The 23,039-nt window shown below is 44.3% G+C and overlaps 1 protein-coding gene across 1 annotated transcript in view; it reads right to left on the bottom strand.

Annotated features, from left to right (window-relative positions):
- Window positions 1-20,602, bottom strand: part of LOC121453511 (kelch-like protein 14) — a 104,346-nt gene extending 83,744 nt beyond the window's left edge. Inside the window, exon 1 of the mRNA XM_041660357.1 lies at window positions 19,647-20,602. Coding sequence (XP_041516291.1) covers window positions 19,647-20,602 — 956 coding nt within the window. The remainder of the gene's footprint in view (window positions 1-19,646) is intronic.
- Between the last annotated feature and the right edge of the window lie 2,437 nt (window positions 20,603-23,039).

Here is a 23,039-nt window from a genome sequence, read left to right as displayed (position 1 = left end):
ATGAATCGGGCAAACAGAAGTCCCCTGTACATTTAAGTCAGAAGCACATTAGGTTGATTATATCTTTGGCTTTTCACCTGCTTTAGTATCGACAGAATGGAAGGCAATGGAGGAGGATATCTAAAGGGCAAGTGACAGGAAGGAAATCGGGGTGAAGAAAGAACAGTTTGCGTGTGAAATGTAGGTTCAGAGGCCCAAGTGCCAAACACTCGATCCTTTGCTAGGAGCTGTCGGAGAGTTTTGGAATCTCCTGGAGGTGGTGCTTAGTGGGAGGTTTTAGGTCATTATGGTTGTGTTTTGGCTGGGAACATAAGACACTGGCTTCTTCCTGTTTTACTAGGCAAGCAACTGCTTTGGACATGTGCTTCCGGTTACAATGGGCAGCCTCCCGGAGGAAAACTCTGATGGCTGAAGCCTGCTGAGTTTTAAGTTGCCTATCTCAGCAGAAACCTAGCAGTCACAATGACTGATTCCTGATTCCACGTCAGGCCCTTATCAAGCATTTCCATAAAGTGTCCCTAATTTTATTGCTACTAGTGAAGGAGCAAACAGTTGCTGTTGTCATGACCACACCTTACAAGTTTTTGCTAGCTTGCTTGTTTGTTTTTAAATATTTGCCCTTCTCTCCAGTGTTCTTTATCTTTGAGTTTTGCTGAGATTTTGTTGCTGTTGTTGTTGTTGGTGGTGGTTTTGTTTTTTGACATTCAAAATATAGCCCAGGCTAGCCTCAAAGTTGTTATTTAGACAAGAATAGCCTTGCATGCCTGATCCTCCTTCCTCTGCATCTGGGGACTGGATGACAGGCATGCACCACTGTCCCTATAATTTCTTTTCTTTACTTTGGTTCAGTTTTGTCTCACAGAATGAGAGTTACTCAGGATAGTGCGGGACCAAACAAATTTCAGTTATCAGCATCACACAGGATGCGCATACTATATATACGATATATTTAAGTCATATATATCCTATAGTACATAGTTCATCTAAACAATACTTTAAAACCATCCTCCTAGCCTACCATAATCCTTCCCAGTGAAAGTTAAAACTTTAAGAAAACATCTAAGGTAGGGGCATCTCATTCCTGCTGTAGGACCCAATGCCATTTTGTCATTGTTGGTGTTTGTTTCTATATGAAAATATTTTCCTGGGTGATCCTGCTATATAACCAGTAGTAAGAAGTATTGTTTTGAGCAGTTGTGATTATAAGATCACATGCTTTGATGCCAAAGAACATCAGTACACAGCTACTGTTAAAAGTTTTCTCAAATACCACCCAGAATTATCTCACTTCTCACCAGCAGCAGGGTAAGAACTAGAAGCCAGGACATTAAAACCTAGGTTCTGAAACCTAGTCAATGTTCCAACTCTGCACTTTTAATGGGTAAAATCACGAGAGCCCCACTACCTTTAGGGTTTTGTTGTTTGTTTTTTTGAGACAGGGTCTTATGTAGCCCAGGCTGGACTCATAGCTGCTGCAGAGCTGCAGATGCATTTGACCTGATCCTCCTCCCACCACAACCCTACTGCTGGGTTTATGAGCTTGCACTATCATGCCCAGTTTTATGCAGCAGTGGGGAGTGAACCCAGTGCTGTGTGCCTGCACGGCACGTACCGTAGGTCTTTTTTTTTTTTTTTGAAAGGATCTCCCAATATAGCTTAAATTGGTCTCTGATCTTGCCTCAGCCCCAAGAGCTGGGATTATAGGTGTACCTGACATAGATCAGCTCCTTACTTGTTATAGCTGTGCACATTGCTTATGTGGCTGACCCCCCTTCTGTGTTCTTTGACTCTTCCCTTTGGCCCCCTTTAGCTCACAGGCATTGCCACCACTGTCCCTGACACATACCCATCCCAGAAGGACTGTGTCCTTCAACATGCACGCCAAACCTGCATGATGGCTAATGACAGTGGAGGCAGATGGGACGGGACGGACTTAAGGCCTTCATCCGAGCCTGTGAAGTGGAGTCCCTAGCCTGACTTAATCCCAGTCCTCAAGGTCAGGGCAGTTCCACCTGGAGAGAGCCTCAGATCCCATGCTCCATCCAACTTCGAGCAAACTGCTTTCTTATGCATTTGGACCCTCCTCCCTCTCCCCCCCCCCAAAAAAAAATCCTTATTTTATTTTTGTATTTTGTCTTTTACTGATTGGTTTAGTTTTAATTGTGGTGTGTGTGTGTGTGTGTGTGTGTGTGTGTGTGCTCCTGACTGTGGAGGCTGGAAGACAACCTTAGGTGTCACCTGAAGGAGCATGGTTCACTTCCTGTGAGACAGGGTTTCTCATTGGCTTGAAGCTCACCAACTAAGCTAATTGCTAGTCAGCAAGCCTCAGGGATCCTCCTGTCTCTCCCTCCCCAGTGCTGTGATTACAAGCAGGCACGCCACCAAGCAGAGCGTTCTTAGGTGGGTTCTGGATCTGGGGCTCAAGCTTAGGTTCCCAGGTTTGTAAGGCAAGCTTGTACCTACTGAACCATCCTCTCAGCCTTTTGTGAACCAGAAGCGGCTCCTTCCCTTGGTTAACTGTGTCCTCTGAATTACAGTACCCCATGCTTAGTGCCTCAGTTGCAACAGAAAAAAAAATATCTCACTAATCCTCCCCACATCCCTGGTAGGAAGCTGCATTGCAAGCACGTGCTCTCAGCTCAACCCTCCTATTTACAAGGCAAGATCTCCCTACTCATTGGCAAATAACTTACTACTAACATTCAGTTCTTATGCAAGAAGAGAAAGGTCTTGTCTGAGAGAAGAGATTACACAGACTCGTGAAGGAGACCTCAAGGTCTTTGGAGTTTACAGACAAAAGGAGATGAACTTGGCTCTCACCCCAGTGAAGTACTCCTAATGCCTGGATTTAAAACTCAAAGAAAGTTCAGCGATTAGACTATGTGTTCTCCAAAGAACAAATCTTGCTACTGAGACTTCTCTCGTGCTCTTTTGCTCCTGTCTGTTTGTCTTTCAAAAGAAACACGAGGGACTTTCTGAACTTAAGAAGGTTTGGTAGCCGGTGCATACAAAAAGGTGCAGAAAGATGCAAGATTATGGAATAATAAGGAGAAGTCAAGGTCAGGATTGAGTATATCCCACTAACATGATGTCTCTGGGAGTCTGAGTCAAAATCAATGTTATAACAAAATATGGTCGGACCTCACTGTGTGATCTGAAGCCCAATTTCCTCCATGACTATAACTCCAGAGAGACCTTCCTCCTGGGAAACCCTGAAGCTGGCTCAGAGGCACTGGAGTCAGCAGCCTCCTACCACGCAGCTCTTTCCAGTTGGAGAATCACTGGTGGAGTAGCCGTTCAGGGAGAGAGCAAGGAAAGTTAGTTAGTAACTGGCTATGTTGACTCCAGGCTTTCCCTGGAATTCACAAGGCAGAGATGTCTGTGAGTTGGACTGGCATTGTCTAAAGAGGCCCAGGGTGTGCTTGCAGGGCGGGGAGGTGATTCTGTGAAACCATCCTAGGGCTAAAGCAAAGGAAGGTGATGTTTTTATTTGAGGAAGATCTGTCACCAGGGAGGGAGCGGAGCGGGTAGGTGTGCTGCAGACACAATGAGGTGTGGCTCCTGGGATCCAGCTCAGGGACACCCTGCTGCTCTGAGTGAAATAGCAATCTCTTTTCTTCCCCCTTTCCTTTCTTTCCCTATAGGGAGCCAGTTCTTTGAGGTTTCACTAACCCCAGAAGGGTGGTGGTGCCAAAGAGAACCCTAGCTGAAAGATCTAGGAGACCTCCCATGAGCCCCTCTGGAAGGACATTCCCAAGGGCCTTTGAGTCCCAACCATCAGATCCCTGACTCGTGGAAACAAATTATACTGACAAAGTTTACTATAGATGCTAAAACTGAATTGTGGACACTCTGCTGTGAGGCTTGAATTATCCCCAAATGTTTGAGGGCAGCAGGTACTGAAATTTCATCACTAGGCAGTAAATTCCCTGAGGACTAATAATTTCAAAACTTTCTCTAGGATTAATTCCCTTTTTTCTCATGTTAATAAGTCAGAATTTTAAGATACAAATTCCATACAGATTTGTCCCCCACACATCTTTCAGTAAATAACTATTGTTCCTTTTTTCTACAGAGAGATGGAAAAGAGCCACAAATTATTTCAGCCCTGTGGTTTTTTTCAGTGTGATTCAGTCTACTGGCAGCAAAAATCACCAGAGGGTTTTTTTTTCTTTTAAATTTTATTTATTTATTATGTATACAGTGTTCTGTCTGCAGGCCAGAAGAGGGAACCTGATCGAATTACAGATGGTTGTGAGACACCATATGGGTGCTGGGAATTGAACTCAGGACCTCTGGAAGAGCAGCCATGCTCTTAACCTCTGAGCCATCTCTCCAGCCCCCTCACCAGAGGTTTTTATTAAAGGTCCCCATTCCAGGTGACAATTTGTTTAGAGTCTGGGTTGGGATTGGAGAAGATGTATTTTATTATGGGAAGTTTTGGGTTGCTGCTTAAGGGAACGACTGGTTTTTACTGGTTTTCTCTTTTGTGTTTTAGTTTTGGCGTTTGTGATGAACTGAATTGTGTCTCCTTCGAATTCAGACATCCTAATTCTAAACCCAAATGTGACTTACTTGTCAGTCTTTAAGGAAGCAAACTTATTTAATGCCTTCCTAAGGGGAAACCCTGATCTAACAGAACTACTTTTTTGATAAGAAAAATGAGAAGAGACTTTATGAAACACAGAGGAATCACATAAGGAACAGAGGAGATTCTGATTAGGAAGGGAGGCTCACACCAAACTAGCCCTGGTGGTACTTGGCTCTGAGCGTGCAGCTTCCAGTTGCCCAATCCGTGATGCTAAGTTATGGCAGACCAAACTGGCTAATACAACCCTCCCTGGAAGAACTTTCCATCCACACAAAGGACTGACAAGGACCAGTGAATGAGTCTCATCCTCAGTTTTGGGAACAGACTTGTGAGAAGGTCCCTCCAGATGAAACACAAATGGCTGGTTTCACATACGACCATTCCACATGACACCCCGTGTCCTGACACCCCCACTGTGCAGGGAGCACCTAGAACATGCAAAGGTCCTGAAGTTGTGTGTGCTGTAAGTTTCCATGGTGATGTTGTGAGGAAGGAGAGGAAAGCTATGGAAACAGATGGAAGCTTTTGTGGTAGAATCTTAGTACCTTTTAAAGGTACACATGAATTTCTTTGCGATTTCAGAAATTTTAAATGATTCTTAAACCCTAACTGTGGCTAAAATTTCCTTGAAAAAAATCAAAGTATTCTCTAGAAAAAATCTTTCTATAATAGTCTAGAAGATTTTTTATAGGACACTATTTTTTCTGGCCCTTGGACTATAGTTTGGTTGCACTGATGGAAGGTGCCAGGGCTCTTTCCTTTTTTATATTTATTTTTATTATTATTATTCTCTCATACACATCCTAATTGCAGTTTCCCTTCTCTCATTCCTCCCAGGCCCACTCCCTTCCCCAAATCCACTTCTCCTCCATTTCTCTTTAGAAAAGAGCAGGCCTACCAAGGATATAAACTGAACACAACATAACAACTTACAGTAAGACTAGGCACAAACTCTCATAACAAGACTAGGCTAGGCATCTCAGTAGGAGGAAAAGGTTCCCAAGAGAGACAAGAGTCAGAGACACCCCCACTCCCACTGTTAGGAGTCCCACAAAAGCACCAAGCTAAACAACCATAACATATTTGCAGAGTACTTAGTACAGAGTCACGCAGGCTCTGAGATTGCCACTTCAATCTCTGTGAGACCCTATGATCCACAGTTCTTTGCTGCACAGGGAATTGCGCCTTCCTAGGAATCCAGTTTCATTAATCTTCCTCCTACTACCTCTGCCTGCCATTCCCTAGTTCTAGAGAAATCTCAGCCCTGAATTTCTTCCAATGCATTAAAAATGGTGTTTAAATATTTTAGTTTTGTAGCATTTGCTTTCTCCCATCTTCTGTTTTCACTCCCTGAAGGCCTGAATGCTGGGTTAGGGCTTTTCATGATTCTAGGCATTCTATCTGGAATTGGGCAACATCTCTACAACCTCTGTCCAGGCTGGACCGATGTTCCCTACAGACTGAATAAACAACGAACCCCACCCCTCAAACCAACTACAAAACCATTAAAATAGCAAAACCTGACTTATTTACAGATTAGTTGCTTCCTTAGCATATGTAGGTAATATAAAAAACTGTCATCATTTACTTTTAATGAATACTTTTTTCTTGAATGTCCAGATAAAGAATATTTAAATTGTAATTTCCCAACATATCATATTTAAATTGTAATTTCCCAACATCTCAAACTCAGAACTATGAAAGCCTACAATACCATTTTTTTAAAAAAAAAATCTATCTATCTATCATCTATTATCTATCTATCTCTCTATCTATCTATTATCTATCATCTATCTATCTATCTATCTATCTATCTATCTATCTATCTATCTATCTTGAGTCAGGGTTTCATATAGCCCAGGCTGGCCTTGACATTTTATTTTTGTAGGTAGTAAAGGATGACCTTGAACTTCTGATCTTCCTGCCTTTACTTCTCTAGTTCTGGGATTACAGATGTGGGGGACCATGCCTGATGTATGTGACTCTGGGGGCCAACCCCGTGCATAATAGGCACGTACTCTACAAACTGATCAACACCCCATTCTTCTAATGTTAGAGTGTGCATTTTAACAGAAAACAAAATTATTTGTTCATAACAATTCATCATCAAAACAGAAATTGCTCCGTCTAGAAATATTATCACTAAACCTCCTAAGCCTCATAAAATGCCTTGCCCTGATATTCTCACAGACTCCAGTCACAGTGGTACTACAGTACCTCAGGTAGCAAGAGCAGTAAAAGTCATTTCTTTTAAAAATCTACAGATTCTTTTGTCCTGAGGGAGGGACCGAGGAACTTGCAGAGACTGTACCAAAGAGGAAGCTGCCAAGCTATTCTTATGGTGAACTTAGATTTTCCAGCTCAGCACCTGCCTTGGTAGACTGGGGTGGGGGATGGGGGGTGGAATGGGGTGGGGTAGGGGGTAGGGCTGTCAGCAGGGGGGTCGGCCACCACTAAAAGCTTAGTGTTTTGCCTTTCTTTGTTGGTACCCACAAGGAATGTTTCTGCATCTCTGCTAAACTCAGAAAATCTGGATTTAATTTTGTTTTTTTTGACATTATTTCTTCTTAACCTGGAGTGAGTCTCATAAATCTCAGCGGTCAAAGAAATGTGCTTCATTTCTCTAGAATAATGATTCCACAAATATTGTTGGAATAAATACTTGTGCATCTTTAAGGGCATTTAAGTAAATGATTTGTGTGATAAATAATTTAATTTTCAATTAAGGCTTTGCTAAGTTAGCTAAGACTAGCACTTGAGAAATACGATGGCCCAACCATCAAAGCCAGAATAGTCACACAACAAACAATACCAACATCGGTCATGAACGGTTTTTGTGGTCACACTGAACACCAATATTTTTGATAGAGTCACCTGTGCTGAAGAGGAGCCTATAGGACAATGTACACAACACTTCCACATGAATTTTCTTTGCAACTTTTGTCAGCAACAAGCCCCAATTCTGCAGAAAGCTGCCTCAGCTGCGACTTCGGTTCTCTAAGTGAGGACCCCGGGAGCTCAGAATTGAAAAGACACTCCACAGCCAGACAATGACCAAAGGCCCAGGACAGACATTTCTCAGAAGGACTATGTGAGCAGCATGCAAATGAAAGGCGTTCAGTGTGTTGGCCTGTAAGGAAACACCAACCACGGTGACTCAGCATTTTACACTCGCTGGGGCGTCCATAGCAAAAGATGCAAGTGTGTGGCTGAGGTTGTGGGCAAACTGCAACTCCACACGCTGCCGAACACATGCGAAATGGCACACAGCCCCTCCAAAGGCTCACCTTGTTTTAGCAGCTGAGGTACTCTATGAGGCAGAAGCAAATCTACTCATAGCTGAATAAAAACGTAGACAGATAGGCAGGTCCAGAGCCTGGAGCACAATGGTCAAGAGCACTTGCTGCTCTTTCGGAGGACTCAGGTTCCCCCAACTGGCAGCTCGATATCTCTGTTAACTCCATTTCCAGGGAACTCTGTGCCTCTTGTGATAATCACAGGCTCCTGCGTGCATATGATGCACATGCATACACTCAGACATGTGTGCATATACATAAAGTAAAACAAATATTAAAAACAAAGCAAAAAACCCAACAACGTAGCTCCATAAAAATGTGTAGATAGGAGCGTTTAGCAGTGTAATTCGTAATTGCACAGGCCAAATGTCTATCAACTAGCCTAAAACAAAGCCTGGCATATGCTTGCAACAGATTACTGTTCAGGTATAAAAAGGACTAATGTATTACAATTGTACATTATAACATACAAAGTAACATACATTGCATGGTACAATGCAGATATATGTATGTATATGCTATGCCACATTAAATAAGCCTATCAAAGACTACGTATTTTCCCCTTTTTTCTTAAGTGAAATGTCAGAGCTGACAAATCTATGAAAACCAAAGTTAGATTGGTGGTTAGGCACCTTAAAGATTCCCGGCTAGGTTTTCCAGGGGATAGTCACACAGTATTTGGATGCTCACCTTGCTGTGGGTGAGGAGACAGTGCTGGTGAGCAATGAGGACCAATGGCAAACAGGTATGAGATTCTTCAAGGAGTGAGAGGAATGATTACACTGTGCTGAAGTTAGTTGTGGTGATGACTTCTAACACAATACACCCATCAAATGTTTGACTTTGGATGGGCAAATTGTACATACACTGTGTAAGTTACAACTTAATAAACCCATTATCTATGAAGCTGCCATGTTTTGTCCGGTTTTTCTGACTGCCAATATAGATCAAGAAGACAGAACTGACTGTGGGATGAACCCGGGCACTTCTGGCAACTTAAAGGTGGATAAAACGAAGATAATATAAATCCAGAGACAGTGGGAGATACAGGCAATGTTCTGCAGAGGCATCTTGCTGGCCGCACAGTGGTGAGACTAAGGCTATGGTTTCTGTGCTAGACAGGTTATGTGTCCTACCTAAAAGGGAAAAGAAACACAACTAAGTAGTGTGTGCATATAGAGCTTCTTCCTTAATACAAAGCCCACTGAAGACTCAAGACTTCTTGGCCAGGCTTCATAGGCCAAGATACCTATGTAGTGCATTTAGGGCCCAAACATTCAGCCTTGAAGCAAAGTGGCCAGTATTATGTGTCTTTTGTAGGTAGAAAAAGCTAAAAATAGGTTAAAGAAATTACCCAAGTTAGAGACAGCATATACAAGATTGAGGTGGGATTTGAACCCACGTCTGTCCGATGTTTAGGTCTCGTGGAGTATGCAACAAACTGTTTAGGATAATTACACTATAAACCTGACCTTCCTTGTGTCTCTCCTGTGTCATCTCTCTGTTTCTCCATTTTGTCATTTTGGAACAGATGCCCAAGAAAGCCTTAGAAGAGAGAGATTATAGAAATTGCCACTGACAGGGATGGTACAGTTGCTATAGTAACCAATCTACCAAATTGGTCTGTGCTAGTAGGCACAGACTTCTGCCTCTGCAATACTCTGGTGCTGACTAGGATGCTTCACGGCCCCAGCCAACCCCTGGGAGAGCATGGGAAAGAGAATGAGCCGAGGGCCAACCGCATGTGTGTAGCATGAGTGTTCCTTCCAAAGTTTCCCCTCCCGACTCCATATTTTATCTCCTCTCTTGCTGTCCTTTCATTTTGCACAGAATGTTTGTGGTACTTGGTTTAAAGAGATGCTGAACATCAGGGCTAAATTCAAGTCTGTTGCTTTGTTCGAAGTGGGAGTTTATAAATAAGGCTATTTTCTTTTGGGCAACAAGTTGACCCTCCCAATTCGAGAATTCCCCCACTCCATGCCAGACTAAGAATGGACCAGCACTTCATTTCCAACACAAACATCCATTTGATTTTCTTAAAATGTCACAGAAGTTACTGCATGGAAACCAGAAGCCACCAAACAACACTAGCTGGGGGCTCAGACAGACACACGCACGCATCCACCCATCTGCATTTTTCCACGGTTCTGTTTTCAGGGCCTCCTTTTTGGATGCTGATGCTGTCTGTCTTCCTCCCCCTCTCCGTCTCACTGGCCTTGCCTGTCTTCGGAGGCACCTGAAGGGACATAAGGCAGGGAAGTGAAACCGACTGTAATTCCTCAGTTCACTTCTCTGCAGCCTCCAGTGAGCCAGGCTCCATACGGTGGCCCAGCTGAGCTCTGAGAGGCTGAGAGTGCCTGCACAGGTGCAGTTTGCCAGCCCTGCTCAGAGGCACTCTGGGAGGAGAGGAGCCGGACTTGAGATGTGGATGGAGTCTGCAGCTGAAGTGTAGGAGACTAGAAGAAGAGAACTCTTTCCTATGAAACTCTGGTATCTTAGAAGTCACATTCCTCTCTAATGGACTGAATAAAGACCATTGCTGAAGCCACTGGGAATTCTAACCCTGTTACCTGCTCATGTCCTTGGTCTCACCTTTGGGTCTCTTCTACTTCCTTCTCCTGGTCTGAAAATTTTGTGTTGTAGATAAAATTATAAATGCCTCCTAGAGTTGTTTTGATAGGCTAAAGTGTATTCGGAAAAATTTGGGTTTAAAATCAGTTATAAATACTTTTGTTTGTTTGTTTTTTGAGACAGAAATTCTCTGTGTAACAGCTCTGGCTGTCTTGGAATTTGCTCTGGAAATAATTTTTAGTAGCATTTTGTGTGTACGTCTTATTTTCCTTCCTTTTCTCCTCCTTTCTTTTCTTTCTTTATGTGTTGCTGCTCTGTATTTTTATTAACTAGTTGCTCTAAACCAGAACGCTGGGAAATCAAACTATATTACAAGCCCATTTTCTGGATGCAGAACTCCGCTAAAGTGGAGCAAAGACAGTAATTTAGCTCTGTGAATTTCAAAACAACAACATTTGCATAATTGTTTGCCTAGTTTCACAGGTCAACTGAAAAGCACACTGACTTCCCACTGTATGAGCCTCTGTGGTAGCTGCTCCTACACAGGGGCTGCATCTTTCTCTGTGATGAGAAATCTCTTCTGCAGCCTCTAGATATATGTAATCTCTTTTGGTTCCTGGAAAGTGCCCATCTCTTCTGCTGTGGGCTTTGCCCATGCTTGTCTTGCTTTAGCTTACCCACACTTCTAGCTTCCCCTCTACCTGTTACCAGGTCACCCTGGAGAGCTCATCATTCAAGGCTCATCTTCAATCTTGTCTATTGAGAAAGACTTCTTTGACTAGCCAGACACGGGAATGACCCTCTATTCCACCATGTCCTCACAAAAAGGCATTTGCTATGTGCTTATCTAGCACCAGTCTGATTAGCCCTTGTCCCCTGACGCCCTTTCTTTTTTCTTTTTCCTATAAGCTACAGAAGCTGAGGAATGTATCCATCTTGTCCAGCTCTGTGTGTTGGAGCTCAGCGTGGAGTTGGGCCCTGCCTACATCCACTACAAATGAACTAATATTCCCCATCACAGCTTTTTCTTAGTGGTAGTTTGCAGTGCCTCACCCAAAATTCTCTCTGTGGGTGGGACCCACTCATGCATGCAGATTTAGAGAAGCCACCCAAGGTAGCAAATGTCACCTTGCTTTTCAACTCAAAGGATGCTGGGAACGGAGCCAGTTTTGCATAAAATACACTTTTCATCGTCTATGTTTGACAAAGCTGTCTGTCGCCTTTGATCTCTGACACTTCTAAAATGACCACACAAGTCATCTGAAGCATAGACGAAGCAAAAGAATAAAGGGTTGCTTTTTAAATGACATATCGTAGTCATTTAGTCTCTTAATGACATAACACCTATTAGACAGCTATAATTATTGAACTGAATCAAATCACAGAGGATAAGATAGCATGACTTTCCTTTGTAAACATTATCTTTTAGTTATTTTAAGAAATAGCAGTTCTTTGCTTGGCAATGGCTTCTGTTGATAACTTTAAGGTATGTAAGACTGAGTGTGTGGGGACTCAAATGTTTCTTGAGTTGTATTTACCTGAGTAAAACCAAATCCTTAACCTCTAGAGTCTCCTTGCCCACCTTCCTATATTATTGGTTCTCATTTCTTTCTTCTTTGCATAGTTTGTCTCTTAATGACTTCTATTTCTCTGTATTTTTTTATTACTTCTTATTTTTTCACCCTTTCCCATGACTTCTATCTTCCCTCTACTGTCAACCTTCTGTCTTTATTTGCTTTCCTTCTAATACTGCAAACCATTTTAACCCATTCCCATCATTTGTGAACATATAAAATCCTCTGATATTTTCAGTAAAACGAAAGCTATATCCTGTATGTTATATATAGTAAAACCAACAGTTCTTCCTACTTATTTTATATCAGCATACCACTGATTTCTTTTTTTTCTTTCTTTTCTTTTTGAAAGAAAAAGGTAATTTAAGGATCATGAAATGTCTTGGAAGTTAATACAAAGGGCATAGGAAATGATGTTTCTGTAGAGTCTAAATAGTTATAAGAGACAGTTAATAAAAATGATTTTCTTGAAACAAAATATAATCAGAAAGCAGTTCCAAGGGGTTAATCTTGTTTTACATTGTTAAAGTGTGTGGGCATTTTTATAGTTCTGGTTTGTTGTGCCTGTTGAATACAACTCCTTTAGGAGTCATTCACATGAATAAAATTCTGTTGCTGGCCCCTCCGCAAACAAAACAAGGCAGACACACAGGTGCTCTAGTCCAAAGCATCCTGAGAAGGTGATTTGTTATTCAAGCTCGAACTGTGCAGTTTTGTTGTATTTTCTTTGTTTATTTGTTTGTTTGTTTTTGAGACAGGAGACAAGTGTTTCTCTGTATAGTTCTGGCTGTCCTGGAACTTGTTCTGTAGACTGTAGACCAGTCTGGCCTTGAACTCACAGAGAACTGCACCTGACTCTGCCTCCCACTGCTGGGGTTGAAGGAATGGACCACCACAGCCAGACTTTTGCTGTATTTTTATTATTATCTTTCATACTTAGACTGAAAGTTTTCCTGAGTGTTTGAAAAGCAATGGCTCATCTACTTTCTAGCTCCATACTTGGGACTTATAGTTAAAATGTGGTAGACCAGTAGGCTGGGATTCCAGCTTTCTAGTGATTTTTCTTTCTTTTCCCTTGACTGGACAGCTGCAAGGGTTATAAGGTTGTAAACCTTAATCACTGTTGTGGCGAGGTGAAGCCAATGTGTAGAAGGTATAGATCAGCATTTGATTTTAATCATGTGGGCAATACATACTCACAGCGACTTGGTATTGTCCCCACACTGAATATTTACAGATCAATACTGTTCAGATGATTGGCAAATCATACGCCTATTTCCTGGTCTCTGAAAAGGCTGAAAGAGTTTTTTTTACATGTGAACGATAGAAATATTATGTGAAGCGCCTAGTAGTTGTTCAATTAGTGGTAGTTACCACAAACAATAGATGAGCTGGTGGTGTGGTGGACGAGAGACAGACAGACAGAGAGAAATGTAGAGAGGGAGGGAAGGAGGGAAAGCTAGCCATTTGCAGGTTCTGGATCCTATATGCTAGAAAAAGAGGGACATCTAATAATTCACTCATTTTCTTTGTCTTATTTTTTTTTTTTTGGATTGCTCATGCTATAATAGCTGTCTAGGATTGCTACTAGGTTCTTAAGTTTTGCTGTGGAAACATGGAATTCTAACCTGGAATAATAGAATTAGTCATGAAACCTTTCTAAATGGAAGGCAGAGTTAGACTAATGGGGAATCTTTTCATTAGAATAAGGTGATTTATTTGTTTGATTTGTTTTGTTTTGTGTTGTTGGGACAAGGTCTTACTATATAGTCCTGGTTATCTTGGTACTCTCTACTCCATCAGATTGGCCTAAAACAGGTAGCAAACCTCCTGCTTCAGTCCTCTGAATGTTAGGATCACAGGAGTGTGTTACCATGTCTGTTAGTTTTTGTCCATTTTTGTTCAATGATACAATGAAAGTGTCTATAACAGAGGTTGGCAAACCATAGCCCAATGAGTAAAGTGGCCTGCCTCCTAATTTTGTGAAGCTCCAAACCTGAGGATAGTTCGCATGCTTCTAAGTGGTCAAAAATAATGGCGTGAGAATGAACGAACGCTCATTATCTCCAAAGGCAGTTTTATTGCAGCATACCTGTACTTAGTCACTGATTCACCATCTGTGCGACTCTTACACTGTGAGAGCAGGGTTATTGGAACAGTGGGCTGGTGACTGCAAAGCCAAAAAATCTACTCTTTTGCTTTTTATAAAAAAAAGGGTTGCTGATAACAAGAAGGATACTTCTCTTTGAGTTCGTGTTTGTGTGTGTGTGTGCATATGTGTGTTCTATGCATGTGTGCATATCTGTGTGTTTGTGCCCATATGTGTTCATGTGTGTATGTGTGCACATACATGTGCAGGCCAGGAGCCAATGTCAGGTGTCTTCCTTGGTCATTTTTTTTTTTTTTTTTTAAAAACAATACCTCTCACTGAACTTCCAACTCACCAATTCAGATAACCTGACTGGGCAGCAAAAGCCACTTGACACATTCTCTGTTTGTCTGTCTGTCTGTCTGTCTCTCTCTCTCTTTCTCTGACTTTCTGGTTTTAGGATTATAAACACTCACTGTCCCATTCAGCTTTTCTGTGATTGTTGGGAATCAAATACTCACGTGTGTGCTGCAAGTTACATCCTTAATCCTTCCTAATCATTTTTAAAGTCAGGTTCATTGCTGTTGGACCTTTCCCAAAAGGAAAGCTTTAAGTCTAGATGTGAGTTCAAGGTTTGTCACAGAATAGCAGCCTCGGGTAAAGATGGTTATAGCAAGAAGTTCACAGTGTGTAGAAGAAGACAGACCCAGCTGCCATGCTGCGTGGTTGTTTAACCTTGTTGTGCAAGCTTGGCCACCAAGCTTAATGTCTCTGAACATCAACTATTTCATCTTTAAAATCAGGCTAATCATAAGAATATAAAAGTTAATGTTTGTAAAGTGTTTTAAACAGCACATGGTATAAGTAGCTATAGTCATTTATTTATTTATTTATTTGTTTGTTTGTTTGTTTTGAGGTGAGGTCTTGCTGTGTAGCTCAAGCTGACCTTAAACTCATCATCCTCCTGCCTCTGCCTCCTAAGTGTTTGTGATTACAAGCATGAGCTGCCACACTTAATTAAAGCAACACAATTTTGACCATGTTTTTCTGTTAAGAAATTTTAGATACTTAATAAATTAGCCAAGTAAATATGAGAACCTCAATATGCTTGTACACAGGAGGAAATCCAAGCATGAAATAAAATTTGAAAATGTCCATTTTTGTCAGCAAGTCATCTATGTGGAGAAAATACATCAGTATGTTTTTAATTGCCTTTGGATTGTAGGAGAGAACTGTTGGCCTCCCATACCTGTGATATAATTTTGCAATCAATGGCCCTGTTTCAGATAATAAACAAATTGTATTGTAAATGGTTGAGTAACTTCTGATACAAAATCTAACTACCTAACGACTTCTAATCTGGGGGTATCAAATTGGCATAAAGGGAAACAACAGTTTAGAGAATGCAGATCGGTTGCTTTGCAGAGTCTGTCAACACCGTTCTCAGGAAGAGAGCCAATAAAACCACTGTCCTGCAGTCAACTTGTAGGCATCAGGGCCGGGAACTACCCTTGCATATTAGCCATTGCCTTTCAACCTTGTAAGGCATTTCGGGAATCAGATACTTAGGACCCTTAATGTCTAAATGGATTCTAACATTAACTAATGCATAATCTTTAAATAGACCATGCTAGGTGGAAAGTAAAAGCTTCATATGGTTGTTTTCTGTCTTTTATGCAATATAATTGCTCGAAGATACATTTTAGTACGGGGCTTTATAAAGGACAATATGTTGGCTGCATTATTATCTTCAAGCATGTTTTCCACTGTAGGTGCTTCCTGTGTAGTGTCCACAGTAACTATAGCCTGGCCAGCACACAAATGAAGTGTCCCACATCTCCTTTCTCATGTCATAATCTCAGGTTTTCAGCTGTCAGTAAGCATACCCTTCACTTAACTCAGATGTGGAAGCTGCAATGAAAATACAGACAAAATTAACTACTCCAGTCCAATCCGAAATTATTACTAAATTGTGCATTAAAATTAAAAAAAAATACAAAGAAAAAAAAAAGAAACTTTTGGTTATTCAAGTTAGTTTAGACTGAGGTCTTCAGGACTGTAAGTGGACACGTAACTCAGTTTATTTTCCACTACACACCTTCAGCTAGCTACTCTTCTGTGCTAACTTCTTTCCGAGAGATTGTCGCACTGTCCAAGACTTTAGTAGTGACTTCCCCAGCAACTTTCCCAGAGCTTACTTCATACTTTTCTTGAAATGAAGAAAAATATTCTCATCTCTTACTAAACCTAAAGACAACAGCCAAGAAATCAGATTTCAAAATATTTTACGGGTATTCAAGTCCTGCCATCTTCAAAATTTAAAAGAATAAACGCTGATAAAAATGATGAAGATTTCTATCTTAGGGCATAATTTGATATTTTGATATATGTATATAATGGACCAAGATTAAGTTAGGCTATGGAATGTATTTATTATTTGACTACCTCTCATTTTTTATGAGAATGTTAAGGTCTATAACCTAATTTAGCAATATGTTTTTATTAACTGTGCCGTGCAATAAACCACTAGGACTTATTCCTCTTGTCTAAAATTTCATATCTTTTGTCAAGTCTTGTCATTTTAAATTACCAATTACTTGAAGATGGGGCCGCAAGCTTCTTATTTCATTTACTGTACTAATGCCTACTTTATTAAAACAGAATATGAACCTGAGTTCAAATGACATACTCAGAAAAATTGAGCAACTAGAGAAAAATACAAAGTTGATTCCATTTTTTCTATATAGTCTACCTTGACTGCTCATTTTTCCAGATAAGACAAATTCAGAATTACTTAATCATGTTTAAAGTCATATTTTATTTTATTATATCAAAATCTTTACTTTCCACAGATACAATGTATGTTTTAAACATGTGAATTTGTTTCACCTACTCTATTTGCTTGTATTTTACATTCATTATGATCAACTGTTCGATTTCAATTCCCCCTTTTTTTCTCTCTAAATTTGAGGCATGTCTTCATATTTGGAATCTAAAAATTACAGATAGAGGAAAAGTAATAAACAAAATGCCCTTATGTTCAGTTGTCTTCAGCAAAAGTGGTGTGATCTCAGAAACAGTACGGTGACGTATCTAACCTCCCGTTGACCTCTGCGCGAGGCTGAGAAAACAGTTTTCTATCATACTGGCTGTAACGCAGGGCTCATGGAATTCTAAAGGGTTTTAGCTTACGAACATTTTTTTGCCTACACTCAAGTTAAAATTTTTCATTCTTCTGTGAATTAAAATTATAATAATGTGTTTGCTCCCTAAAATGGAAAATGCTACAGCTACTGATAGTGGGATGGAGTTGAAATTATGTTACTGAGGTTGCCAGCAGGTTTGGTGAACTATTTTCTTTTCTATCTCTTCCCCTTTTAAGGGAAGATACAGTTTTCCTCCTACTGCAGAAGTATCAGGTCCCTGAAGCATCCGTGACACTTGTAAGCATTCAGTGGTCAGACACCACTACATAGCCTTCAAATGATGTGGCCCAGTGAAGCTGGCAGGTCTTGTCACGGAGCCAGGCAGCTTGGTATCTTAGCTATCCACCAGGGCAGAGCCAGCAGGTCCCAGCTGGTGTGCTGACTCCAGGCTAAGGTAGGACTTTGCCTAAGATTTTGCCTTTTAAAAGCGAACTCCCCTGACATTGAATCCTAGGGCATACTAACATACAACAGTGTGCAGTGCACGCCAGAAATTATTTACCAGATCTAACGCACAAAGCTTATCTGCCCAAATTGCTCTTAGGACAAGTTCAATCTTAAAATTATTATCCTCTTTGGCTTTCTGATTTATCCTAAATTATACATGTTTTTTTTTAAAATGTAAAAGGCAGTCTCGAGAGTTTATGTCGTCTGAATCCTTGACTGTGTAGACTACGCACTAATGAATATAGGTCATTCAGAAACAATAAAATCTCATACGGTGGAATGTTTCTCCCCAATGCCCTTTGGCATGTTTGCCCCTCACAGTGAGCGTGTCATTTTGATCCTTAGACATATGAAACACACCCAAGATAACCCATTTTTTACTTTGTTCTGACTTGGACTCATGTGCTCATTGTTGAAGTATGAGAGGTTTGCATTGCTGCTTCTGGTATAGACATCTTTTGACATCACGACACACAGACTCATCTCCCACAGCTATTCAAAAAGTCAACCTACAGGATTTGTTACAAGTTCAAGAGTTCTTATTCCTCCAGTTGACCCAAACTTAACAGTAGTGCTGCGCAGACAAATGCAGTTAATATGCTGTATTCCTTTACATTTCTGTAGCCTCAGACTAGTAGAAATATGATAAAAAAAAATCCAAACATCCACACTACTAAGGTTTCCTGGAGTGCTCCCCATGACCCTGGCATCTATCTGAATGGGACTATGCCTTGGCAGATTTTCAAGTCATGCCCTTTTGTCATGTACGACTTGAAAGTTTATGCTAGTCTCCGTGGCCTGGCATCTGAGACCCGGATGCTTAATCATGAAAAGCGGGGGATACCATGCTTCATGTCCAAGAACAGAAAGGAGCCCTTTGCTAGGGCTCATTCGGAAGGGTTTTAGAAGTGGAGCCAATCAAACACGGTTGTCAGTTTCCCCAGTCATCCCATCTGCGGCACTGTACCAAAGCATCGGTTCTCTCTCCCTTTGGACATGAAATGCTGTGCACAGCATGGCAGACAGCATCAACAGTTCCCTAGCCTGTCTGTGACTCGCTCCTGCTAGGCACACGGATAAACTGGAGGAGCAGACTCTGCTCCAAGTCCTTCTCAACCACAACTGTCCTTTCCCTCTTCTCGGGGACGGGTGTTAGCAGCAAGGCTCAGTGCGCCACCCTCAACTGGGTAGCTTTGCTCTCTTTTACAAAGTGAGAAGGAACGGCTTTGTGGAGGATAGAAAAGTTTGCTTGACCATGGGATGCCGGTCGTTGGAACTAACAACAGGGATAGATAATGCCTTTTTGGAGTTCCAGGAAGTCTAGGAAGAGAGCAGAGCTCAGTCACAGAAGAGAACCAAAACAAACAGTAAAAGCTTGAGTGCAAGACAGGAAAGCTATGAGATTTTCTTTTGCTGGCACTGCCTGGAAGTCCCTCCTGGCCCAAAGCAGAAAAGAGAAAGTTCGGTTGACACCACAGGCTCCTCCTCAGTGAACAAGACCACCTTGAGGTGCCGAACAAGATCTGACTGACAAATGTGTCCAGAGTCCTCTTCCAAAGTGCCCAGGCCTTTGGGCCCCACCCACTTGTTCCATTTCAACCCTAGTCTGCAATCGTGTTTCCTGCCCTGAAGAGTTGGGAACCTGGTCATTCAAGCGCTCAGGGATGCTGTTAGGCCAGGTCCCTGTTGCCCCTCCTGACACTCTGAAATCAACTTTCCCCAAGCCAACTGAATTGTTTGAGATGGTTTTTCCGTGTGCGGGAGCCTCCCGCCCAGCCCACCCAGTTCTCCCCTCCTTCCTGCCCCCTCCCCTCCCTCCGGCCTCTCCAACTCCCCACATCCCACCCCGCCTTCCTCTTTGTTGTCTCCTACCTGCTGGCCAGGCTCTGCCTGCAGTGCTGCCTGAAGGGCATCAGGTGGTAGTTCATGGCGTCCAGCAGCAGCTTCTGGCAGACCGGGTCGGTGCGCATGAAATCCACGGACTGGACCCGCTCCACCAGCTCCGGGGCGGGGATGAGCGCGAAGCGGAGGCGCTTCATGAGGTCGGGCGCGTACTGCATGCGGGTCTCACGGTCGTGCTCCAGCCACAGCACGGACATCTGGAAAAGTGCCAGCTCCGACTCCACGGGGGGCGGCAGCGAGTCCAGCAGGGCACGCATCTCCTCGAAGTTAAGCAACAGCACATCCTCCACCAGGTACTTGTTGGCCAGCTTCTTGGTTTCCTCCAGGCCGTGCAGTGCGGCAATCTTGCACACCTGCTTGTAGTTCTGCACCGAGATCTGGTCGTTGAGGAACTGGACGCAGAGCTTGGTGACCTGAGGGATGTGCAGGATCTTGCTGACAGACAGCACCTCCTCCACGGTGTCTAAGGAGAGGGTCACGTTGGCCGTGTAGAGGTATTCAAGCACTAGGCGCAGCCCGATGGACGAGCAGCCCTGCAGCACTAGGTTGTTAATGGCTCGGGGACTGGTCAGCAGCTTGTCGTCGGGGGAGGAGGAAGGAGTCCCGGGCTCCTCCTGTGGCGGCGGCTGCTGCTGCTGTGGAGGCTGCTGCTGTGGCTGCTGCTGTTGCTGCTGCTGGTCCTTGGGGGCCCCCAAGCCGTCCTGGCCGCCGACCCCTCCCCCGAGAGGGGGGTGGCTGGAGAAGAGTGATCGGAAGTACTGCGAACAGGAGGCCAGCACGGCCTTGTGGCAGTGGAACTGCTGGCCCTGGGCCGTCAGGGTCACGTCGCAAAATAGCTGCTTCCTCCACAGCAGGTTCAGGCCGTGCAGCAGGTTGTCACTGTGGCTGGGGTCGAAGGTGGAGGTCCTGTCACCGGATCTGGACATGGCGAGCTGACTCGGGGCACCTGGCTTTAAACCCTCCTCCAACCTGGCAGACAGGGGTGGGGGTTGGGAGGGGAGCAGGGGTGTGGGGTGTGGAGTAGGGGTGTGGGGTGTGGCCGGGATGGGGAAGGGTGTGAAGGGGAGAGAGGAACAACAATCAAGGCTCCGCTTGGCTCTCCCTGTGCGTGCGCTCAGGACCCAACCCTAAGAGGAAGGTGTGAAGGCGCGGGATCCTGAGCGCCTCCAGAAGGGTCCTCCTCTGGGGTCGGGACGCCGGTTCTGGTCCCTGCTACCTCTTACACACTTCGCCCCTCACTTTCCTAAAAGCACCCAGGCTCCTCTTTTGGCAGCGACAACAACAACGGTGACAGCAGCGGCGGCAAAAGTGAAGGCTGAGGCCGTGACACCTCGTGGTCTCTTGTCCATGCCCGGCTGGAAGAAGGGAAAGGCCGAGAGTGGGAAGTCAGGGGTGCCCCGAGAGCTCAGAGGCGACCGACGGTGGCGGTTCCAGGTCAACTGGTGCTGGAAGCTTTGCTTTTCTTAGTTGGCCCAGTTTGGGGGTGGGGTGAGAAAAGGGGGGCAAGACAGGCGTGCGGGTGGGCGATTCTTAGCTCTCTGAAAGCTGGGGACACCTTCGATTATCCGCGCTGCCCCGAAAAAGTCCTAGACTCAGAGTCTGAGGGAGGAGATAAAGCCCTTTCTTCTCCCGGGGAAGTGCAGCGGAGCGCGATGGGGACCCGCTCAGTGGACTCGGCAGAGGCGGGAGCTGTCCTTATCAATTCTAGCTCATTTCCCTCATCCCGGCCCTGCCCGCTTCCCCGCTTCGCAAACTGTTGGTTTCCCTCGCCGCCACCCCGTTTTGCTAATTTTCAAGAGAAGCCTTTAAACCTGGCCAGAGAATCCTTCCACCCACACCACCCAGCCACCCCTGACCCTCTTCTCCCTGCACCTTTGCTATTTCAGAGCACGGAAGTTCAGTCATCTAGTTCCCCTTCCAGTGCGGGGCGGCAACGAGGATGATTGGGGGCAAGTTGGGGTGCCAGGCTGGATTTAGAGCAGGAAACTAGAGGGCAGGAGGGGTTGTGTGGACCGGTCTCCCTCTCGAGCACCGGGAGCAGTCGCTTTAACTAGAGGAACTATGAGAAGTTCAAGTTAGAAGGCAGGTGTTGGGGGAGGGGTGACAGCGGTGGAGTGGGGGTGGGGTGGGGGCGCGGTCCGGTGCAGGGGGCCTCTGCTCCGCACCCAAAAGGATTTTGGGTAAGCATAGCATCCCTGCGACCCCAGGGGTTAAGCTCCAGAGATCCCCCACTCGGGCACCCCCACTCCCCCAGCCCTGGAAGTACTTCTCTAAAAAGTCTGAACCGCCCGCTTCTAGGTGGTAAGAGGCCGGGGAGGGGGAGGCCAGGTGAAATCCACACGCCGAGCCCTTAATCTGTAATTGCACCTTTCAGGGCTGAACAGGAAAGGACCCTCTGCCCGCGTCCCGCCGCGCGCCCGCCGGGACCACCGCCACCGCCGCCCGGCTCCGAGGGACCCGCCGGACCTGCCCCTTCCGCTGCGGCTCACTCTGCCTTGCCCGGCGCCGCTTCTGGATCGCCGGCTACTAATTCCTACCAGACTCGGCTGGCGCCTCTCCACTCACTTTCCCATCCTGTTCCAGGTGGACCCTAACCTCCCTCCCCCGGCAGCAGCCCCCGCCCCCAGAGCTCGGGCTTGTGGGGAATCATTTGAGTCTTCCCTGGAAGTGGCCCCGGTCATACCTCTCTCTAGCTCTCCCCGCTTCGTTGTCTCGCCACCCCCTCATCTTTTCCTAGCCTTTTGCCTTCTTGTTCTCCCCCTTTCCTTCCACCCCCATCTGCTTATTTCTTGCAATGGGAGTTTTATTCTTTATAAGCGTTTGCCACAACCCCCCCCCCCCATAAGTCTCCCCCAACCCCACAACAACCCGAAAGACAAGGAAAATACAGGCAAGGTAGACCCAAGGCCAGAAACTTACCTGCTGTCAGCCAGCTGCAAAGTCAGGGCTCACTTAAGCTCCCCCCAAAATCAATTGTCCTTCCTTTTTAAAGGTCTGCTCTCTCCTTGGGAGGGGAACACACCTTCTGGCTCCCAACTCCAGGCAGTCACTCTGTACAATTTATTTTGTCGTACATCATTTGATCACCATGAATTAGCAACAGCAAGAAAATATAGGAGAGGGAGAAAAGAGAGAAAGAGAGAGGGAGAGAGAGAGGAGAGAGGGAGAGAGAGAGGGAGCAGAGCTTTCTGCAAGAGAAGAAGAAGAAAAAATGTACGTGTGACAAATTATGCTACCAAGAAACAACACATCATTATCCTTGGGCCTGGGGCTCAGTGAGTCGTAACGAGAGTAATAGGAAATCCACGGTTGGGGAGAGAAATGGTCGTGCTTGGCCAGTAGAGAGAGACCATACAGGGGGAT

Source organism: Microtus oregoni, unplaced genomic scaffold (genome assembly GCF_018167655.1).
Source record: "Microtus oregoni isolate MIOR12 unplaced genomic scaffold, Mior012 000011F_ref0000422, whole genome shotgun sequence".
NCBI lineage: Eukaryota > Metazoa > Chordata > Mammalia > Rodentia > Cricetidae > Microtus > Microtus oregoni.
Note: the sequence above shows the minus strand (reverse complement) of the source record. Positions and strands in the feature narration are given on the sequence as shown.